At 26.0% G+C, this 23,514-nt stretch overlaps 2 protein-coding genes across 2 annotated transcripts in view; one reads left to right on the top strand and one right to left on the bottom strand.

Annotated features, from left to right (window-relative positions):
* Window positions 1-23,514, top strand: part of LOC134832841 (cAMP-dependent protein kinase type II regulatory subunit) — a 65,513-nt gene that overhangs the window by 4,124 nt on the left and 37,875 nt on the right. Inside the window, exon 2 of the mRNA XM_063847033.1 lies at window positions 19,777-20,081. Coding sequence (XP_063703103.1) covers window positions 19,868-20,081 — 214 coding nt within the window. The 5' untranslated portion in view covers window positions 19,777-19,867. The remainder of the gene's footprint in view (window positions 1-19,776; window positions 20,082-23,514) is intronic.
* On the bottom strand, window positions 14,718-16,285 carry LOC134830933 (arginase-1). Its single transcript, XM_063844550.1, has 2 exons — window positions 16,078-16,285; window positions 14,718-15,693 (listed from the first exon to the last, which is right to left on the bottom strand). Exons 1-2 carry the CDS (start codon window positions 16,204-16,206, stop codon window positions 14,797-14,799), a joined length of 1,026 nt encoding a protein of 341 aa, XP_063700620.1. The 5' UTR covers window positions 16,207-16,285; the 3' UTR covers window positions 14,718-14,796.

The raw sequence follows: 23,514 nt of genomic DNA, 5'->3' as shown, positions 1-23,514 counted from the left end.
GAACTTTTGTGATTTATGATAATTTCTTTTCTTTGCTGAGAGTTCAAGAAACTGCTTTTATGGAGAGATTTTTTTGCAAAAAATTCATTGATTTTGGGGAATTTTATGAGCTTTGATTTGTGATTTTAATCTCAAATTGGACAAAATTTACGATTTTTTGTTAAAAAAAAATTAACTTAATATATTTGGAATGCTGAATTAATTTAATTTTTAAAAAAATTAATAATTAAAAATAATTAAATTAAACTTCAAAAAATTAAATTAATTAAATTAAAATTAAATTAAATTTCAACAAATTTAATTTTAAGAAGTTTAAAAAAAATTTCTTCTTCAAAAAAAATTTTTGTATCATTTTCGTGTTATAAACTCTATAATGTTCAAAAAATTACACATATTATTGCTTTAAAAAATATAAAAAAAAAATTAAATATTTTTTACTCTTGAATGTCAGATTTTCATTCAAATTCGCATCACAATTTTCAAAAAATTCATTCTTAAAAACATTTTGTAGGCGGTTTTAGCTTTTTTTTTGGCGGTTTAGTCAAAAAGCCTTTGAATGAAAATTAAAATGCACATTTGTGAAGCATTTTCATACAAAAAAATTCTTATTTTTGGAAAAAAAAAATAAATAAATGTCCAATAAAAGGTTAAATTTTTCAATTTTTTTTAAGTTTTAAATTTAAAAATGTTCTTTGTGAATAAATTTTCTTACTAATAATGAGTCAAAATTTGCATTTTTGGTTCATTTTCGACTATTTGAAGTTCAAAATGTACCAAAGAAAAAATATTAAATAGAAATTTTATATTGAAATTTTTCATTTTTATCATTAAAAAGCCTTTCAAAGACATTTTATGATGAAATTGTAAAATTTTTTATTCTAAATTTTTTTTTTAATTTTTTTTTTGCAAATTTTGTAACTTTTTAGAGTTCAAAATTTTAAAAAATTTGCCTTTATTGGGCATTTTGCTTAATTTTTTATGAAAAATAAAAATTTACAAAACAAAAAATTTCAAAATTGACTCAAAAAAGATACTTTAAGACCTTTTTATTCCATAAAAGCTGCAGTTTGACCAAAAAAAAATAAAAATTTCTCATATTATGACTAATGTAGCTCATTAACGATATTAAGTCTGCTCTGCATGCATTAACCAAAAAAAAAATCCGTTCAAAACATGAAAGAGTGTCAAAAGCCAACAACTGTTACAAACTAACAAGAAACGCTTAGTCATGACCTTTCATATCACTCATTTTTTTTCGTAACTAACAACGCGCAATTGATCATTTTTGCTCCACTCTTAATTGCTTCTCCCAAAGTTTCGTACGATTTTGTACGGTTTCCGTCATTCGATCCGACATTAACTTGCTACAGTTAGCAATTAACGAGCGTTTTGGCTTAGCTGGTAACCTGAACTTTTTAATCTGTGGCCAACTTTCGGTCAAATTGTGTGCAATGAAGTCATCAAAAGAGGATTTGGGAAAATTTTTCTCTTGAGGGAATTTGCTAAACTTTTCTTGACATGCAATTTAATCACCTTAAAACGCCGAAATCCTCGGAGAATGAGCTCATGCGACATTAAAAATCATTAAAAACGAAAATTTTCTCATAATTTCTCTTTTTTGCAGCCTTGTCTGTCGTCGTTCGCATGTAAAGATAATAAAAAACACAAACAAACGTTCGTTTGCCAGATATTTGCGACAAAAACTGCAGAGAATTTCGCTGCTAGCACAAAAAATCGTAAAACAAGCAGAGACACAGTCACATGAGCTTTGATTCGATTATGGATTATTTCTCTTTGCTAGAAAAAAAAAATTTACACAGCAACGACGACTGTTCTCGAGTCGCCGAGTTGAATAAAAAAATGTGCACTATTTATTTTATTTTGATTTAAAATTGAATGAAAAAAAGAGAAAAAATTTTATTATGAATAAAAAAAAAGTTGTGAATAAAAACTGGTTTGTTCGGTGTCGTGCACTGCATATGTGGCGATGAAGCCGATGGTGTCTGTTACGTGTGTTGCTTGTGCATCATTGTGAATGAATGAATCGAGTCATCGGCATCGTTTTTTTTTTGCGATATCCACACAATTTTTCTGCTCTTGTCTCTTGAGCGAACAGATGAACGTGCAAATTTTTGAATAAATAACCTTCTTCAGACGTGTGTAAAGGGGATTAAAGGGAAAATGGACTAAAAAAATTTTTTGTTGTCAATGAAATTTATAATTTTTTTTTATAAAAAAAAGTTTTGAGTTGCTGTCAAAAAAATAAAAAAAAATTTTTTAATTTTTTATTTAATTTTTTTTCAATTAAAATAATTTTTTTAATTAAAAATTAATTTTTATTTCATTTAAATAATTTAATTTTTAAATTATTTTAATTTTTTTAACTTTCATATTTTTTTTATTAATTTAATTAATAAAATTTTTGATTTATTTTAATTTTATTAATTTAATTAAATTAATAAAAAAACAATAAAATTTAATTTTATTAATTAAATTAAATAAAATTAAATTAAATTTATTAATTTTATTTAAATATTTTTTTAAATTTTTTTAATTAAATTTTTAAATCATTTTTTTTTTAATTTTTAATTTTTTTAATTAAATTAATTAATAAAATTTTTACTAAAAATGTATCCTCTTTACAATTATTTTTTAAAAAATTTAAAACTTATGAAAAACCCAGACCTGTCAAATTTTGACAGATAAAAATTGAAAAGAAATTCATAGGTATAAATTTTTTATAATTGAACCTTTTCTCATATATTTTATATACAATATTAAAAAAAAAAACATTTTCTTTACATTTTTTATATTTAATATTCAAAAAAAAACTTTTAAAACCCTTGAGTTTCATCTGTCATTTTATGTAACTGTCAAAATTTGACAGATTTTTTTTATTTATTTATTTTTTTTTTAAATTTGTGACATCTGTCATTTAATGTAACTGTCAAAATTTGACAGATTTCTCGTTTTTTCAGTAAAATTTAAATTTTTATAATTTTCAAATGATTAAATTCTTAATTAAACTTAAAATTGTTAATTTTTATTTAATTTTTTTTTTAATTTTGACAGCTGTCAAAATGATTTTTGTCAAATTGTCACTAAAATGTCATTTTATTGAAAAAACTAAAGAATTTTTTGACTCAGTTATAGAAGAAAAATTATTTTGAGGTTTAAAAATTTTCAAAAATTTGATTTAAAAAAATTTTTTGACAGCTGTCATCTGTCAAAAATTATTAAATAAACTCAAAAATGCCCTTCATGAATCACCATCCCTGAAAAATAAAGTAAAAAGTACGTAAAAAAGTAAACTTTAATTTAGAAATCTGAAAATATAAATCAAGATATTACCTTTTATAGAGTAATTTTCGTTGCATTACATGGCAAGGCAACTTTACGTTGTTGTTCACTTACTTGCTTGATTTCACGCCCACTCCATTTTTTGTTGTCTCGATATCGATCAGAAGAAAAAGCTAAAAACGAGAGTTGAACATTTTTTATTTCATCTAAAATTTCAATCTCAACTCGAGACAATTTCACCTGAAAACCCCGTGACCTGCTGCCGCTTGTCGCTCGCCCACTAACGAATCAAATAAATAAAATTACGCAATAATTTTGCGCTCATTCATCGTCGTCATCCGAAACTGGAGGCACGACCATTTTTATTCGAACACATGTGAATAATTTATCATATCCAGTCCGTTCGCCTGCTTGCTTGACTAATTCACACTAATGTTCTTGGTCTACATAATACCTACAGTTGAACACAAAATTTAAATTAGATAAACTCGGTGTCTCGTTCATGATTTTTTTTTGTTTTTATTTGTTCTTTGGAATGTGTAAATAAAATATTATTATTTCTTAAATTATATTCCCTCTGTGCAATCAAATTATCTGACAAGTAAACTTTTTTTTATTTTTTTCGTTTGAAGCTCTACATCGAAGCACGTACGAAGAGCGATAAATTTGAATTTTAAAATAGTTTGAGTGAGTGATTTTAACTTCATTCTGTACTTTGCAGTACTTTAACGTCAAGTCGAAACCAAAAAACTGAGAAAATAAATAAAATAAAAAAAAAATAATAAAATAAAATGAGAAAATTGGTGAAAGAACGACGAGGACGACGAAAAAGTTTTCTTCTATATTTAATTAAAAATTTAAAAGGGACGAAAATAAGCAAAGAAAAGTTTATTTCTTGCAAGATTTCGTTGCTAAGAATTAAAAAAAGGATATTTATGAGATTTTTGAAATCACGCCAGATGTCTGGAGGTCTCTTAAGAGGTCATGAATGTCAAAATAATAAATTTTATTATTTTTTTTTTTTAAATTTTATTTAAAATTTTTAATTTTTTTGAGGAAAAAATAATTTTTTCATTTTTTTTCTTGAAATCTTTTAAGTTTATTTAATTTTTTAAAATTTTTAATAAATTTTTTTTTAATATTGTGGCAAATTTTTGTGATTTAAAGTCATGATATTTTAATATTTCACATCAAAACCAGCAATTTTTTAATATAAATTGACCTTAAATGACAAATTTTATGTCTACATGATGTCTCGTTGTAATATTTATTTACTTTTGGAAGTCATAAGTCATAAACTTTTTCGCTTGTATGGTCATAATGTTCAATTTTTGATTTTTTAAAAATGTTTTTATAAAGATTGAGCTGAAAAAAATTAATTTAAAATTTTTTCAAAGAAAAAAAACAGAAAATAAATAAGTAATGAATCTAAATTTAGTTTAAAAAAATATTTAAATAAAAAAATAATAAATTTATTTAAAAAAATTTAATTTAATTTAAAAATAAATTTAATTATGAAAATTTTAAATAAAATAAAATAAATAAAATTTTATTAATTTAAAAATTATTTTAAAAAATAAGTATTTTTTGGTTTTAAAATTATTTTTTTTATTATTTTAATAATAAAATTTAATTTAGTTAAAAAATTTTCAATAAATCCAAAAATAATTATTTTACAAAAATAAAAATTAAATAAATTCAATTGTTTTTAAAGAATAAATATTTTTTTTAAAATAATAAATTAATTAAAATAATTAAGTAAATAAATAATTAAATTAATTAAAATTATTTAAATAAATTTATTTAATTTTAAATAATTTTCAACAATTTTGAATTTAATTAATAAAATTTAAAAAAAATTATAAAAATAAAAATTATTAAAAAATGCGCTCTTGACATCCACAACGTGACTGCTTTGATCAAAGCAACTTTCATATAGACTTTCGTTACATCTGTTACTCTCTCCGCCTTTATCTCGTGCGCTTCAATTTAAACATGAATAAATAATTTCTTAAATGAAAATTGATGAAAATATAACGATGTTAATCACAACTATGCAAAATACTGAAAAGTAACTTAATAAATCAAAGGCAAAACGCGTTTTAATTAATTAATTAATAAAGAAAGAAAAAAAAAGTTTTGTTCGAAGGCGTTTCATTTATTTATTTTTTTGGAACGCTAAATGTATTTTCAATGCAAATAAAATTGAAATTAAAACGAAAAACAGAAGGAAAAACTTGATTTATTTTTTCGCGCACACAGTCAGTCGCGAATAAATTGAGGTCAACTCATCGGACTTGGCTTTGTTTCCATTAGAAAATCGATTTTTTTTTTGCTGTTTTTCATGACGACGACGACGACGGATGACATACGTTTCGGTTACATAAAGCAGGCGTCGTTCGTCACGAAAAAAAAAATCGAAGCCAGCCGGTAATTGGTGTGCATCATCATTTCATTTGCATAATATCATAATTCTCTTGTTTTTTTCTTCTCTTCTGCGGCGCACTGCATTGCATTGTTTACTTTAGGATTGCAATTTGCTCGAAAAAGCAAAGAAGAAAAAAATGCAGTTGGGTTGTCGTCCGTTCGCTTTGCTTGTTTATTTAAATTTTATTGTCCTTGTGCGAATTTGCAGAGTTGTGGACTCGATTTGCATAAGGGGATTATGTAACGTCGAGAAAAGAAAAAAAGGAAAATTGTAACAGAAAAAAAAATATGAAGGCGATTACAAGGTGCATCGTCGTCGAGTTGTTTGTGTGCCGCTTTTTCGCCCTTTTGCAGAACAAAACAAAATTAGCGGAATTACAAAAGTGTCACGTCCAGATAATATTTCGTTGCCGCGAGAGATGCATGTAATTACGGGTAATTTTATGTGAAATGAAGGTGAATTTGTCTGAATGGGCGGCGAAATTGAGATGAAACTTAAACTCGACTTGAATTTTAATAAATATTTAACTAATAAAAAGTCGTTAAGATTATTTTTTTAAATTTTTAATTATTTAATTAAATTTTTCATCATTTTTTGTTTTAATAAATTAAAATAAATTAATAAATTTAAATATATTTAATTAAAATTAATTAAAAAATATAAAAAAAAAATCTGGATTGAAAATTATTTTTTTTTATAATTTTTCTTATTAGGTATCTTATTTATTTATTTATTTTTTTTTTATTTATTAATTGATCTATAATTAAATTTTTATTTTTTTTTAATTTTTAATGAATATTATTCTGAATTTATTAAATTCTTGATCAAAATTAAAAAAAAAAAATTTTGAAAACATTTTAAAATTTTTCCTTTTTTAAAATTTAAATTAATTTTAAAAAAATCGGCTGAAAAATTAATTTGAAGTACTTTTTTTATTTAAATTGTTTAAATTTTTGACATTAGATAACAAAGAAAAATTTTAAAGAGTTAAATTTAAAAAAAAATTAAAAAAAAATTGTATGAAACTTCAATATTATTTTTTTTTATAATAAACTTTAACAATTTTGACATCAAAAAGCACTTTTAAAAATAAAATTGCATTTTTTGGATTTACTTCTTTGATTATTTTTTTTACAAAAATCAAAAAATTTAAATTAAATTAAATAATTAATTATAAAAAATATATAATTTATTAATCATGAAAAAAAAAATTAATTAATAAATAAAAAAAAATTAAATTATTTAATTAATTATTAATTTTTTTTAATTTTTTTTATTATAATTATTAAAAATTATTTTTTTTAGAATTCGGACTGAAAATTAAAAATTTTTTGAAGAAAAAAAATTTGATGTCAATTTTTTAATTTTTTTTTTTTTTACATAAAAAGCTGTAAAATTGCACGTGTCACAAAAAAAATCGAATTCACCAAAAATGCCGCAAAAAATTCCCCCAAGTGACAAATATCAATTTTCCAGCCCATTTGAACGGAGGAACAGTTGTTCGTCGCGATCACATTACAAATTCGCTCGAAATGCCTCGTTCGTCAAATTGCATAATTGCCCTGATGCGATACTTTACGAAACAAACAATTGAGTGCCGCGCAACTACAACGACGAAGAATTAATAGCAGAAAAATGTGCATTTGTTGCAACTTCTCGAGAATAGAACGCGCGACATTTATCCATGACGATAACAAAAGTGCACGACGAAAAACGTACAAACGGCGACGGATTATTATTTATTATTATTGTGTAACTTCAACCTGTGACGACGAGTGTTCTCTTCTCTCGTACAGCGCAAAAAATAAAATGTTTTCAAGGCAAATAGCGACGACAACGACGACGACGATTGTCAGAAACATTTGTTTTAGAATTGCACTTTTATGTTTGTTCGGTACGCTCCGTGCAGCGTGTACGAGACAATTAAAGTTAGAATTGGTTCTCAGGTGTCTTGTGCGATATCTTGCCCTGTGTATATTGACAGTATGTATGTAAGTGGATTAATTATTATTTATACAAAATGACGAGGTGATAAAAGTTGTCATGAAGTTAATTGCTTTTGAAGTCGTTTTGTGGGAAAGTTTTATTTTTAATATTTTTTTCAAAAATTTATTTTTTTATTTTTTCGAAGATATTCAAATTTTCGAATTATTTTCAAAATATCTTCAAATTTTCGAGTTATTTTCGAAGATCTTCAAGTTTTCGAATTATTTTCGAAAAATCTTAAAAATTTTGAGTTATTTTCGAAGATTTTCAAGTTTTCGAAATATCTTCAAATTTTCGAAAGATCTTTAAGAAGTTTAAGAATTTTTTTCGAAGATATTCAAATTTTCGAATTATTTTCGAAATATCTTCAAATTTTCGAATTATTTTCGAAATATCTTCAAATTTTCGAATTATTTTCAAAAAATCTTCAAATTTTCGAATTAATTTCGAAATATCTTCAAATTTTCGAATTTATTTCGAAAAATCTTCAAATTTTCGAATTTTTTTCGCAAGATCTTGAAATTTTCGAACAATATTCGAAATATTTTCAAATTTTCGAATTTATTTCGAAAAATCTTCAAATTTCTGAATTATTTTCAAAAAATCTTCAAATTTTCGAATTAATTTCGAAATATCTTCAAATTTTCGAATTGATTTCGAAAGATTTTCGAATTATTTTCGAAAAATCTTCAAATTTTCGAATTATTTTCGAAAAATCTTCAAATTTTCGAATTATTTTCAGAAGATCTTCAAATTTTCGAATTATTTTCGAAAAATCTTCAAATTTTCGAATTAATTTCGAAAGATTATTTATTCTCGAAAAGTCTTCAAATTTTTGAATTAATATTAAATTTTCGAAAATCTTACAATTTGTTAAAAATTTAAAATTTCATTAAAAACTTGATAAATTTTAAAATTTTCAACAGACAGACATCAAATCAAGCAAAAAAAATTATTTTACTCTAAAAAAAATTAAAACGTTGTAAAAAAGGTGATAAAACAATTATTATTATTTGTGCTTTACAGCAAAAAAAAAAAATGTCGAAGTAAATATCACGAATGATGTCACTCCACGACGACAATTCCAGCTAATTTAGAGCCCTGCAATCTAATCGCCGCAGCGACAAGAGGCGAATGTGCCATTTTACCAACTAATTATAATTTATAACACTAATTTCACGCGTGCTTTAACCCATAAAGTGGGATGCCTTTTATATAATTTTATTAAATTATTAACGAATGAGTGAGCATTGTGTTGCACTTGCTCGCTGCTCTCTCTTCTCTCTCGGCAGGCAAAGCAAAAAAAATATCGTAAAAAGGGGAGAAAGTGACAGTTGCCTACTGTTGACGCGTTGTCGTCGCAAAAAAAAAATATTTAAATAATGTAAGCAGCGGCATTTGATGCGTGCAATGAATTGCTGATGTGTTACCTCGGAATCAATTTTAATTCAAATTGAACTTTTTTTTTTGTTTTTATTTTTAGTGAATCTCAATTTATATCAATTTGTTATTTTATTTTATTTTATTTCGAATTGTATTGTTTGCATTGAAACAATTGAACGAAGAAGACAAAAAAGAGACAAACGCCCTTTATTTGCCATCCGTGGCACGTCAACTGGCGGTGAATTGAATGGCGAACATGCGACGACGACATCGGTTTGTCGCGACGATGAATTTAAATGAGCGTTAAAAGGGCTCTCGAAGGTCGTTTCCGGTTTTGTGGGACAAGAAATGTGCGGTTAAGAAGGATTTTCTACTATTTTAGTCAAAAAATTGAATTAAAATGATAAAATTTTAATGTTTTTTTCAGAAATATAAAATATTTTGATCTTAATTTTTCTCCAAAAGACCAAAAATTGTCTTAAAATCGATTTTTTTTTTGTTTTTTTCAATTTTTAAATAAAAATAATTTTGAAAATATCTTGATTTTTTTATTAAAATATACACAAACATACAAAAATCCATAAAAAATATGGAATTGACAAAATAAAATTATTTTATATTAACAAAAAATACTAAAATTAATTGAATTAAATTGAAAAAAAAAATAAAATAATTAATTAAAATAATAATTTTTTAACTTAATAAATTTTTAACTTTAATAAATTGTTTAATTTAAATTAAATTAAATTAAAATTTTAATTATTCAAAAAATTAAAAATAAATTAAATTATTAAAAATAAATTTATTAAAATATTTTAATTGATCAAACATATTAATACATTTTTTAATTTTCTTTTTTTTTAAAAAATATTTTTTAAATACATAATTAAATTACTAATTTTAAATTTTTAATTATTAAAAAAAAATAAATTAAATACCTACTATAAATAATTTTAATCATAAATATTTAAAATATATATTTTTTTAATTTTTTATTTAATTCATTTAATAATTTATTTTTATTTAATTCATTAATTAATTAATTTTTTAGTGAATTTATTAATTTTATTCGAATACTACTTGAAATATATTTAAAAAAAAATTTTTTTTCAAATTCAACCTGAAATGTTAAGCCAAAAATTTGTACCAAAAGTAATTTTTTACAAAAAAAAAAGTCAATTTCCCATGAAAAATGCAACATTTTCCCTAAACGAGCATTTTGGGCGATTTTCTTCGAAGGTCAATGCTTCATAAAATATTCAAAACGTACAAAAAATCAATAAAACTCATCAGACACACCTTGAAACGCTGAAATTTTTTGTCACAAAAAAACCACTCGCTAATTATCCGACAAATTAACTCCATTGTTGCGCCGCACTTTGCTACAAAGCAATTTACGCGATGCAACAGACGTGAATTTTATCACTGCATCGCTCGTAAAACGTTACAAAAATAGCTCCTCACGCACATCACGTCACCTTTCTTGTCACACTCTAATGCAAATTGTTACTATTTTTATTGTTTGTGTGTCAGAAATGTCTTCTTTTCTCTTTTTTCATCATTTTGTCGCTGCTGCCGTGAACGCCGTCGTCGACATCATGCCGATCACTTTTAATTAGCGTCACGCTAAAATTGCTTTTTTTCCCTTACTTCACTTTTTTTTCATCGAACAATGTTTGATTTTTTTTCTGCTGCTGCAAAATGACGAGAAATGACGAACGACGAACGAGCAAATCCTTAATCGGTTCAATATTTATTTTTCTAGATCGATTTGTGTGTCATGCCCCATGTGAAACAAGCAAAAAAAATGTGTCAGTCGTTAAAAAAATGCACCGAGATTTATTATCCATGGAAAATTTTGAATGCAATCCACGACGACGATGCATCGGAGACACATTAGCCAGTTGATTACTTTTTTTGTGCGCCGCGCTCGCAGCGATAATTGAACTGAATTTCAGATAAGCGCAAACTTCAAGCGTGAATTTGTGTGTAAATGTTTGCTTAGAAATGAAATAAAAAAAAACGTCAGTTGTGTTGTAACAAATGGCTCGTATTTGCATATGAGTCATGTGATAAGCGGGTAATTTGTGTTACGCTTCGCTTTTATTGAGTCACCGAAAGCGATTCGAGAGTTGAATTCTAATTCTAATTAAGCTCATTTTGGTTTCCGGAGTGGATTTTGTGATGGAAAAAGTTCTAAATAAAAAACAAAACGGAAAAAGTTAATTTAACGGTACATACGGGTGCAAATGCACACACAAATAATCTCATTTAAAAATAGCTGTCGATAATTGAGTTAATCTATGGAGGATGGAAAAAAGTATAAAAATAATGCATTTGTTCTATGGGAATTGCAGCATGTGTTTGAATGGAGGTCAAGTGTGAAGATATTTCTGTGAAAAACAGAGAAAATAAGTTCCACAGATGATTATTTAGAAAAATTTCTATTAAAATTGTTTTTTTAAAAAACTATTTTTAAGAAAAAAAGTAAAAAATTAGTTCTACAAAACTGAATTATGTTTTAAAAATTTCAAATTTTAAAATTTTTTGAGTTGTTCTTGCACATATTTGTTAAAAAATTGTAAATTCATGTTCCACACATTTATTTTGAATGATTTTTGTTCTAATTTAAAATTTTTATAAGCATTAAATTTGAAAATATTTCCTTTTAATGTTAAATTTGAGTTCCACAAAACAAAAATTACAAAACTTTCCTCGGTTTTAATTTTTATCATAAAATATCATTTATTTATCACTTTTGAACAAATTTTATTGATGAATTTAGTTTTCATTTTCCACAAAATTAAAATTAAATTGAATACGTTCCACAAATTTAGTTTTTAATTAATTTATGTCATATTAGAAATTTTTTGAAACAAATTCATACAAAATTAACATATCTGAATTTTCAGATCTCAATTTTTAAATTTTTAAGTTCCAAAAATAGCTCTTCAAACTAAAATTTTAGAAATTTTGTTCCACAAATTGATTTTTTATTGATTAAGAGCCAATAGTAATGATTTTTGAATATAATTCTTAAAAAATTAATGTAACTGAATTTTCGGATCTCAATTTTAAGTTTCACAAATATTTCCTCAGATTAAAACTTTTTAAATCGTGCTCCACAAAATTAATCTTTTATTGAATTTATGTCAAATTATATATTTTTTAATTCAAATTCATGAAAAATTAACAAATCTAAATTTACACATGGGCAGATTTTTCGAATAAATTCCGTCGAAAAAAATTTTTGAGCTAATGATGGGGTTTTGTTAAGGATAAAATTCTGAGCAAAATGGTATACATGATGTTGGGCTCATGACTCATTTTGACCCAGTTAGGGCGCAAAAACATGTTTTAGGCTCTAAACGGGCTCAAAATCTATAAACAGCTTTATCTCTGCCCACATAATAATTTTGAGTTCCACAAATGGTTCTACAAACTTAAAACTTACAAATCTTGTCCCACAAATTAGTTTTGAATTGTATTTATCAAATCTGATGCATTTTAAATCCTAAGGTTATGTAAAATTTAAATCATTTTAAGTTCCACAAATTGTTCATCGAGCAAAAATTTTACAAAGCTTGTTCCAACAATTTTTAAATTAATTTTACTGACAATTAAAACCTTTCAATATCTTCAACACATTTACTTGCTTCTAATTTTACAAAATTAAACTTCAATTACGTTCCAAGCCATAAATGTTCTTCAACTTTGACCACAATTGCATTCCTCCTTGGATTGAAATTTCCCTCATGCAACTTTCAAAAGTTGTTGCTATTTGTTTTGCTTTGCCGCCTGCCAACCCGTTAGTCGCATCATCACATCAATTTGTGACATCAAGAGTTGTAACTACATCGAACCTAAATCGATGTGCTTTACGCCATTACTTCATGAAATATTCAAAAATCAAATTAAACTCAACCGAAATTTAATCGACCGACCTTCCACAGCAATTCGAATCAATATATGTACATCGAGAACTTTTGCTCGTTCCGTGCACCTCACGTGCGTCATAATTGTCGTACGTAAGTGAAAAGTAATAGAAATTAGTTGAATAAACAAGCAAGTAACTTGGAGTCTCGAGGGAATTTTTCGGTTGTTTTGTACTTTTTCATATTTTATTACGTTCGTGGCTCGTGAAAAACGTTAAAAAGCGAATTCACACCTGTTTTCGATTTTCTGTCATTTTTTTTCGTTTTTTTTTTGTATGACAGAAAAGAAGCTCTACTGATATTTCACCTTGTCACTGCTAAAACATACTCACATGCATTGATATTGCAAGCACGCCTCGCTCGTAGTAAGATATGATTTATGGATTTTGTGCTCCAGTTTTAACGACGACTGACGCTACACAATGCCTCAACATGGAACTGCCATCACACATTATCTCTGATTGATTTTGTAGCGTTCATAATATTTTGCTATCGGACTCGGAGTGTTGTAGTCGTTGTTCATGTCATTATATTTTATTATTATTTATTTATCATCTTGTCTGTCAATTTCGACTTCAGACAAGCAGCAGTTGCGTAACGAGGTTCGTGGTGTCTAGTTTGATTTTTTTTTTTTTGCAAAATCCGAGTGAAATACGAGATGAGAGACGGTTGTGTTGCATTCGAAAAAGGATATTTTGGGAGTGTGTAGGTAGGAAATGTGACGTCAAATGTCACGTGCTGCGAAGATTTTTTACTGTAGAAGATATTTCCTTGTCTGTTAAAGATGTGAAATCTTGGATAAATTGGTTACATTTGTCAGATTTAAGGAAATTTTATTGAAAAGGAACCAAAAATTATCAAATTTTGAATTTGTGGAACTTATTTTGATGATTAAAGGTTTTATATTCATGTTAAATAGTTTTTAACTTTAAAAATATCAAACATTAAATCTGTTTTTAACAAATAAAATTTTTTTTGGAACGAAATTGGTGAAATTTAGTTAATAAATAAATTGTGGAACATGTTTTTTAAAATTTTTTCTTAATTTTTAGTATTTTTTGATGAGAGTTGTTTCCAATTATTTAATTAAATGTTACTTGAATTAATTTATTTTAAAGTAAATACATTCCACAAAACTAAAATTTGAGAAATCATGTTCCACAAATAAAAAAAAAATTAAAAACTTTCCGAAACAAAATTGAAATTTGACAAATCTTGTTCCACAAATGTGACTTTTGTGGATTTTTAATTCGTAAATTGATTTTTAGTTGAATTTTATAAAGAAATACTATTTCCATTTCAGGACTTGAACCGTCGCTTTTTTGTTAAAGATATACAAGAAATAGTATATTTTAATAAAAAAATTCATTTAGATTCAATTAATCGAAAAAAATCCACAAAATCATGTTTGTGGAACAAGATTTGTCAAATTTTAAATTTTTGGAACGTATTTCGGTAAATTTTAATTTTTTTAAATTTTGTGGAACATGATTTCTCAAATTTTAGTGTTGTAAAATGTATTTACTTAAAAATAAATTAATTTAAGTAACATTTCAAAAAATAATTGCAAACAACTGTCATCAAAAATTTTAGTATTGTAAGAAAAAAATTGAAAAATCATGTTCCACAATTTTTTTTTTCACTAAATTTCACCAATTTTTCGATTTTTTTCCAAATTCACTTGAAAATTTTAAAAATTTTTCGAATTAAAACAAAAAATTACATTTCACAGCAGTTTCATAGCACTTTTATTACTGAAATTTCTCATTTGTAAGCATAACGGTTGCCTCCAACGCCCCCTGCAATGATAGCAATTGCTGCTCTAACGGTCGTCGCGACATCCGTATTGTCTCCAATCGCGGGATTCACTTCCGTCAAGTCAAGCGCATCCAATCGTCCCGTATCATACAACTGCTCGACAATTTGAAGTCCTTCGCGCAACGTCAATCCCCCACGAACTCTCGTACCGGTAGATGGCGCTTCACGAGCATCCAACGAATCAATGTCAAACGAACAATGGAAGCGCTTCGTTTGCATCGGATCTACCTTCTCCAACGCCATCGTCATTACATTTCTGATCCCATAACGATCAATTTCGCGCATGCCATAAGCTTGAATTCCCAAGTCCTCAATGAATTTCTGCTCACCGGCATCGACATCACGCAACGCGACATAAACCAAATTTTTGCATGGCAATTTCGCCGTTAACCAAGATTTTAATTCGGCGACATCAGACCACGTATTTGTCAATTCCTTCAGGAGGAAACTCAGGGGCATGCCGTGAATGTTTCCCGTGGGCGACGTCGTGTTCGTGTTCAAATCCGCATGAGCGTCAACCCAAAAGACGACAGTGTCGGGATCATATCTCAAATGACCATCGACCGTTCCGATGCCCATTGAATGATCTCCGCCGAGAGTTAGGCAAACGCGACCTTCGCTCAAGATTTGGTAAACCTTGTCGGAAAGAGATTTGTTCATGCCAGCGACATCTGGTAGGTTTTTGAGGTTACGAACGCCACTGTTGATGTTGATGGGCTCGTACGAGATGTCTCCGTAGTCTTTGACTTCCAAGAGTTTGGTTTGTTCACGCAATACGGAGATTAGTTTTCCATTTTCGCGCAAGATTTTTGGGCCTAGATCCACGCCGGCGTTTGGTTGTCCCTGAAAATTAGAAAAAAAAATTAATAAAAATTTTAATAAAAATTAAAATAATTTTTAAAAAGTGAAATTAATGAAAAAATATAAGATTTCAATAGGAAATTAATTGAAAAAAAATTAAAAAATTTTTTAAAAAAATTAAATTTTTTTTTTTAATTTTTAAATAACAAAAATTATCAAAAAAAATTTTTAAAAATTATTTTTTGTTAATTTTTGATATATAATTTTTTAAAATTAAATTTTTTAATTTTTAATTTTTTTTCTATTTATTTTCTACTAATTTTTTTTACATTTTTATTAATTTCACTTCAAGTAAATTTAATTTTTTATAAAATATTTTTTTTTTAATTTTTTAAAAATAATATTTAATTAAAATAATTTTCTTACCTTATAAAAAGGCACGCCAATAACGCCAACTTTCCTCTTGTCAACCACTCCCGAGTAAAGACGCATTGTGTTCTGTAGCACTTTGCAGTTTCGCGCGACATTTTTATTGAGAAATAGTGCAAACAGCATCGTCACTAAACAAACTCCGGCCTCAATTCGCAAGCACAATAAAAAAATAAAACAAAATTTCAAGACCAAACAGCACTAAGTCACGCATCCAAATAAAATCTCTTTTTAAAAATTCCTCAAATAACCGGCAGATTATTACTTTGTTTGTGCCATCATCATAATTTGGGAGAAGATTAGTAAAAAAAAATTTTTTCTTATCAGCAATTCGACTCGTAAAATGACGACAACTCGACGTCGACCCTCTCAGACAATTTTAATTTCTCTCCAAAGTTCAAAAATTTTTTATCACGTTTCGACGTGTGAAAGATTTTAATCTTAGAATTGATCTTATCAAATTTCGCAGAATTGATAAGAATTATTTCTCAAAGGGATTCATGCACACGTGAGATAACTCATGATTTGACCTGTTTTCGATTTCATTCACACGATCGTGATTAACGCATTTCTCTCAGTCAGACAGATTTGAAGGTTTTTTCCGCTGAGAGACGATCGATAACCTATTAATGACCTGATTGCAAGAGAGAAAAGAGAATTTTGTGGACTAATTTTTGAATGTTTATGTTTTTCTTAAAATAATATGTATTTATTTATTTGAAAAATTCATGAAATAAAGCAGACGTAAAATTAATGATTCAACATTCTTGCGTTTTGACAGTTTTGTGATAAAAAAAAATTTGGGAAATTACCGAAATTCACTCAATGGAATTTTTTTCAAAAAAAAAAAATAAATAAATAAATAAAAGTGTAAGAAAAAATAATTAAAATTGATGTTCATTGAAAAATTAAATTAATTTAAAATTAATTTAAAAAAATATATAAAAATAATATCTAATGAAATAAATTTAATTAATTAATAATTTATAGTAAAATAATTTTTAATTAATTAATTTTTTTTATTTTTTATGTGACTAAATTAATTATTTAATTTAAAATATTAAAAATTCAATTACAAAATTTAATTGAATAAAAATAATTAAATAAATTTAATTAATAAAATAGTTGAGTTAATTTTTATGTAAAATATGTTTTAATAAATTAATTTAAAATATTTTTTTAATTAAATAATTAATTTTTTGAGTAAATAATTTAAATTTAATTATTAATTAAATATTAATTTTAAAATCAATTAAATAATTAATTTTTAAATAATAATTAAATAAATAATTAAATAAATAAAATTTAAATAAATAAAATTAAATAAATAAATTAAATAAATAAAATTAAATTTAATTAAAAAATAATTAAATAATTAATTTTTTAAATAATGATTAATAATTTAAATAATAATTATTTTTTAATTAAATTCAAATTATTTACTTAAAAAATTTTTTTTTAATTAAAAAAAAAATTAAATTAATTAATTAAAAATTTTAATATAAAATTAATTTTGAAAATTTTGTTTATAAAAAACGTTATAAAAATTTTTTGATTTACTATTTTCGTGTGTATCTCATTATTTTTTCATAATTCATAAAATTTTACCGGCATTTTTGATAGTAAAATCAATTATTTCTGGTTCATTGTCCTCATTTAAATACAAGAATAAAAACTTTTGTGCCTGGTTCGTGTCATGTCAGTACAAAAAAGAAATGTGAGAAAAACCAGAAAAAAAACAACAAATCCATAAAAAAATTCGCTACAACACAAAAAATTTCATGTTTGCAAGTCGCGTCGAGAAGCAAGAAAAATAAATCAATTTCCCAAAGAACAAACAATCCACAATTTTTTCTTCGCTTCGAACAAGCAACAAACATGTAAATAAAAATAATAATAATTTTGATGATGACGCCAAAAATACGGCACACCGCTCGCACACACATGATTAAATATTTTCATGCATGTTCGAGGCACACACGGAGGAGCGACACAGCGAAAAAAAAGATGAAAGAGAATGAAAATCGAAAGTGATTTGTTTATTATTGTTATTATTGATTCAAGAGTGTTCTTCTTGCCATGCATGACTAGAGCACTAGACAGCCGAAAAAAAAATTGATGGAAAATGATGTGCGATAGAAACGTTTTTCCATCAATTTATTTGTACGAAGCGTTGAAAGGAATTTCGTAATCGAAAAATTTTTTGGTAAACAGATTTTTTCTTTTTTTTTTTTTGATACAAAATTGAATCGGCATTTATTCAAATTTTTATGTTCTCGGAAGATCCGGAAAATAAAAAAAAAATCATAAAAATATAAGTGTTGAATTTATAGTAGGAAAATGTTTGCTGATGAATTTGAATGAAAACGCGAAAAATGATTGAATATTGAGTAAAGGAATGAACGGAAATACAGACAACTATCGGAAGAGAATTGACAGACTTGTTGAAAATAGTTCGCGTTTTTATAGTGAAATGATGATTTAAATGGATTTGAAGTGAAATTAAAATTTTTTAAGATGATGTTCTCCTTTATTTGAAAAAGTCAATTTTGGTCTAAAAATTACTTAAAAAATATTTTTAATTATTTTTTTTTGTAAAAAAAATTATTTAAAAAAAATTTTTTTTTGATAAAATATTGATTTTTTATGAGGAATTTAATTAAAAATTTCTCAAAAAATTATTTTTGAAAATATTATTATAAATTTAGAACTTACAATTTTTTAAAATATTAAAATTATAATTAAAAAATTATAATTTATTATTTTATAAAATTTAAAAAAAAAATATATTTTTTTTTTTGTAAAATTCAAAGAAATTTCGAGTTCTAAAATTTATTTTGATTCCATAATGAGTCTAAAAAATATTTAAAAAAATTATTTTAAAAATTTAAAAAAATTATTTTAAAAATTTAAAAAATATTTTTTTTCTAAAAAATTACCAAAAAAATTTTATAATTTTTTGAAATTATTTTTGATTTCAGAAAAGTTTTTTTTCATGAGGCATTAAAAAAAAATTTCACAAAAAATTATTTTTTAATTATTTAAAATTTAAAGAAAAAAATTTTAAAAATGAAAAAATAAAAAAATAATTTTTTGAACCATATTGAGCCTTATATGAAAATTTGATGATAAAAATTGCTCTAAAATTTAATTTTATCATTTTTGAACGCCTCAAATGACTTCCACAAAGATCTTGAGAGTTTAATTCACGCCTAAAAAAATAAATTTCATGAATTTATAAATTATTATATTGTTAAAAAATTTCTTTTAATTCACTTTGGAGCTCATTCAAGTCAAAAATTATTTTAATTCCTTTCAAAAAAATCCTTTATATTCACCTAAATATTTAATCAAGTACCAAAAATGTTAAAAATCAATTAAAATTCACCCCATTTTGTTAATGAACTCTCAACATGAACTGCTAATTCGCTACTTCATTTTAATTTTTCCCTGATTTCTCTCTCGTATTGACATTTAATTTTAAATTTTAATCAATGCAAATTTTCTTTTGTCCCCCTTTTTTGTTCCATTCTCCGGTTTTTATAATTCACTCCTGCAAAAAAAAAATTTTTTTTTGCAATTTCAATCCTCAAGTCCAATTATTCCGCGCAAAGTTTCTTTGTAGAGAAATCTTCATTAACCAAGAAAAGAAAAAAAAAGTTTTTCAATTTCTTTCTCTTTTTTGTTTCTTTCCAGACGAACAATCATCAGAAGTCATCATTTTAAAGCCACTCGGTGCAGGATATTTTAATCTAGTTTACGTCTAAAATTAAATAAAAACCAAAAAATGTCAAGTCAAAAGCGGATACAGGTACCCGATGGGCTACGTGACGTCCTTTTGGAGTTCTCGATCGCGTATTTGTTGGAACAACCGGGCGACGTTGTGGATTTTGCCGTGGAATTTTTCACAAAGATGCAGGAAAATCGCAAACAAACACAATTTTCGGCGAAAGTCGAGGAGCCATTGTCGCCGGACGACAGCGTTTTGTCACAGGAGGAAGGTAAGTTGATGATTTTTTTAATAATTTATTTGATTTCCTCGCATTTTTGGACAAAAATTGAACGAAAACTGGAAAAGAAACAAAATTAATACGAACTTTTGACCTTTTTAATGGAAAACTCACCTTTTCTCATCGTTTCGAGTCGATATTTCTACGACAGAAACCCGTTAGAGACAAATGATTGGCAATTAATACCGATTATTAAACGACCATAATCGATTATTTGTCATTCTCCTTCCACAAATCGACACAAAAGGACACAAAACAGAACAATTTGTGGTTTTTCTGGACAATATTTACCTCAAAGACACTCGAGATCATCATTATTTGTCATTATCTTCCTTTCAAAATTGCTCTTAAATTGCGGTCCTCGGGGGCATCATTAAAATAAATCAAAATTTTGTTACTTCATTTACTGCCGACGAGGTGTCAAGCACGACGAAAGACAAAATTTTAAAATAATTTATCTTCTTTCCGGCTCTCCTTCTTGCTTTTTTGTGTCATTTCGTCGTCGTCATCGTGATGTTAACACGTGTCTCATCCAAGAGCGAGAAAGAAAAGAAGAAATTTTCAAGTAATTCATGTCAACAATTAAAGTTAAGTGTCACATACGTTCCTTCTTCCTTCCTCAGTTTCATGAAAATCCGTGTCTTTGGTGATGTTTTTGGAATTTTTGTCTAAGGAAAAGTTGCGAACAGGTTGGCATGGAGATGAAATCTGGAAAAGGAAGAAAAATTAAGTGAAGCATGGAAAATTTGGGAAAATTTTGTTTAATTAAAAAGCTGGAATTTTGTTTTGGAAATTTTCAAACAAGTTTTAATTGAGACAAGAATGTCTTTTACGATGGAAAATTTTGAGTTTTTGGCATGAAAACGATCTTGTCGCTTAAAAAAATTTTTTTTTGTTTCATTTTTCAACTAAAAAAAAATATATTAAAAAAAATTTTTTAAAGTAGGTATAAAAAAAAATTTAATAAATTAAAAATATTTTGTAATAAAAAATTTTAAATTTAAAATATTAAAAAAAAATGTAAAATATTTTAAAAAAATTTCAACAAATTTTCATGAATTAAAATTTAAAATTTTTTATTAAAAATATTAAATATTAAATTTTTTTTTTATACTTTAAAAATTTTTTTTTAATGTAAATTTTTTTTTTATTTGAAAAATGAAACAAAAAAAAATTTTTAAGCGATATATATTATATTATATATTAATTTTTTTATTTAATAAATTAATTATTTTTTTTTTAATTTAAAATTAAAAAAAATAATTTAAAATTAAAAAAAAATAATTTAAAATTAAATAAAAAATAATTTAAAAAATTAAATTAAATTTATTTTTTTTTTTAAATGGTTTAATTAATTTTTTTTTCATTTTTTCTTAAAATTAATAAATATATTTTTTAAATAATTTAAATATTTTGTTAATTTTAATAATTTATTGAATTAATTTTTTCAACATATAATTTTTTAATTAATTTTTAACCTCTTAAAAATTTTTTAAAATTAAATTTTCAGACCCAAAAGTCGACAAAAAACTAAAATTTATTAAAAAACTAATTTTTCGAGTTCAAACAACGTCCTTGCGACGTCATTCTGTCTCGAAAAATTTTTTCCAACCAACATTTTCCCATATATGACACACAAAAACAGCAACAGATATCAACAAAATATCATCTTTCATAAAAGTTTTAGATAAAACTCGGAATAAAAACGAACGACATCCATCCCATTTGAGATTTTTTTTTTGTGTATCAATGTTTCATAAAAAAAAATGACTATTGGGCGACATCCGATAATGTTAAATAAAAATTCCTCTTGATATTCGATAACATTTCTCCACAAAAAAAAATTGAATAATTACGTCTTGAATGTCATCAATATCATCGGGCTTTGTTTATCTAATTGCGAATATTTTTTTCTCTTGAGTGTTTTTTCACAAGAAAATTCATTAACTTGGGATTTTCCTTACAAAAATTTGTTTTTGCAAAAAAAAAAAATATTTAATAATAAATCAATATTTTAGTCTGGCTGGGCAAACATTCTCTCTGCATATTTCGCATAAAATAAATCCCTCGCTAAATTAATACTTTTTTTGTCCCTCATGACTTTTTTTCTCCTATTTTTTTAATATAACTCAATTGAAATGATTTCGAGATTCTTATCGACGATAACAAAGAATTTCCATCCACTTGAAAAGGATGAAAAATTACGATTGGTAACAATGAACGTTGGGTCACTTCGCATGAAATACAGTAGAACGACCTTTTGAGCCGAATTTTTGTCGGTAATGGACTGACCTAAGACATTATTGAGGAAAAATATGAGTTTTTTTGAGAGATTTCCACGAAGGGAGTGGGCGTTGTTAGCAACTCGAGAGCGGAAAATGATTCACGAGAGGAAAAATGTATCAATTTCCGGTGTGTCGAGTGCATTCAGTTACCTTTCGATCGTTTCTTGTTCAAGTCTTGCACTGAAAATGTCTCTTTTGCCCTTCAATCTTTCAAGTTTAACGGATTTTTCGATAATTTTGGATGAAAATCGAAATATTTCAGCCACGGAGAACCGAACTTTGTTCCTAATGTCGATTCACAATCCCGAAATCGACGATTTTCGCGTGGTTTATCTCACATTCGGAGTCGTAATGGCGATTTTAATGACTTTTGGCAATGCTGTTGTACTTTTGCTCTTCTACCAGGAACGAGCGACACTCAAAGCACCCAAAAATCGCTTCATTATCTCGATGGCGGTGTGCGATATCATCACGGGATTGCTTTTTATGCCTGCCTCGTTGTACAAATTCGACGCCAAAGTCTCGGTTTCGTCGAAAACGTGTCCCTGGATACTCGGAATCATGGTTGCCATCTACCAAACGTCGATGTTTGTCCTTTCCGCCAGCAGTATCGATCGCTATTGGGCCATTGTGCATCCGTTGAACTATCATGTGAATGCCACGGGACGTCGGATTAACGGTAAAAAATGAAATTTCATGAAAATTAATTAATTTTCTTCTCAAAAAAATTTTTAGCGATAATTTTGCTGTCATGGATAATCCCATTTTCCTTTGGAATCACGCATTTATTGACGCACAAGACGCCAATTCACCCGGATCTCGTCTGTTTGATGGCTGATGAGATTTTTAACGAAGTACTTTTGGCTGTTTTGATGATTTCCATGGCTGGAAATATGACTACGATTGTTGTTCTTTATATTTTAATCCATCGCGAGATTGCTAAAGTCTTCAAGGCACGCAATGAAGGATTTTTCAGTGGAGCTCTTCGAGTTCTTTCTTCACACGAGACACTTGAAGATGAGAAATTCGACTCAAAATCATCAAATTTTAACCAAAAATTCATTAAAAATCGTGAAATTCGGTCAACTTTGATACTTTTGCTCATCGTGACCTTCGCCTTGCTTGCTTTTCTGCCCGGA

This window comes from Culicoides brevitarsis, chromosome 2 (assembly GCF_036172545.1).
Source record: "Culicoides brevitarsis isolate CSIRO-B50_1 chromosome 2, AGI_CSIRO_Cbre_v1, whole genome shotgun sequence".
Lineage (NCBI taxonomy): Eukaryota > Metazoa > Arthropoda > Insecta > Diptera > Ceratopogonidae > Culicoides > Culicoides brevitarsis.
This window is presented reverse-complemented; position numbering and strand designations above follow the sequence as displayed.

What these genes read in the sequence shown, in the direction of transcription:
- LOC134830933 (XM_063844550.1), bottom strand. Translation starts at nt 16,206, where the DNA reads ATGCTGTTTGCACTATTTCTCAATAAAAATGTCGCGCGAAACTGCAAA. An exon ending in TTGGCGTGCCTTTTTATAAG is followed by an intron (nt 15,694 to 16,077) that starts GTAAGAAAATTA and finishes TCTAATTTTCAG; the next exon opens with GGACAACCAAACGCCGGCGT.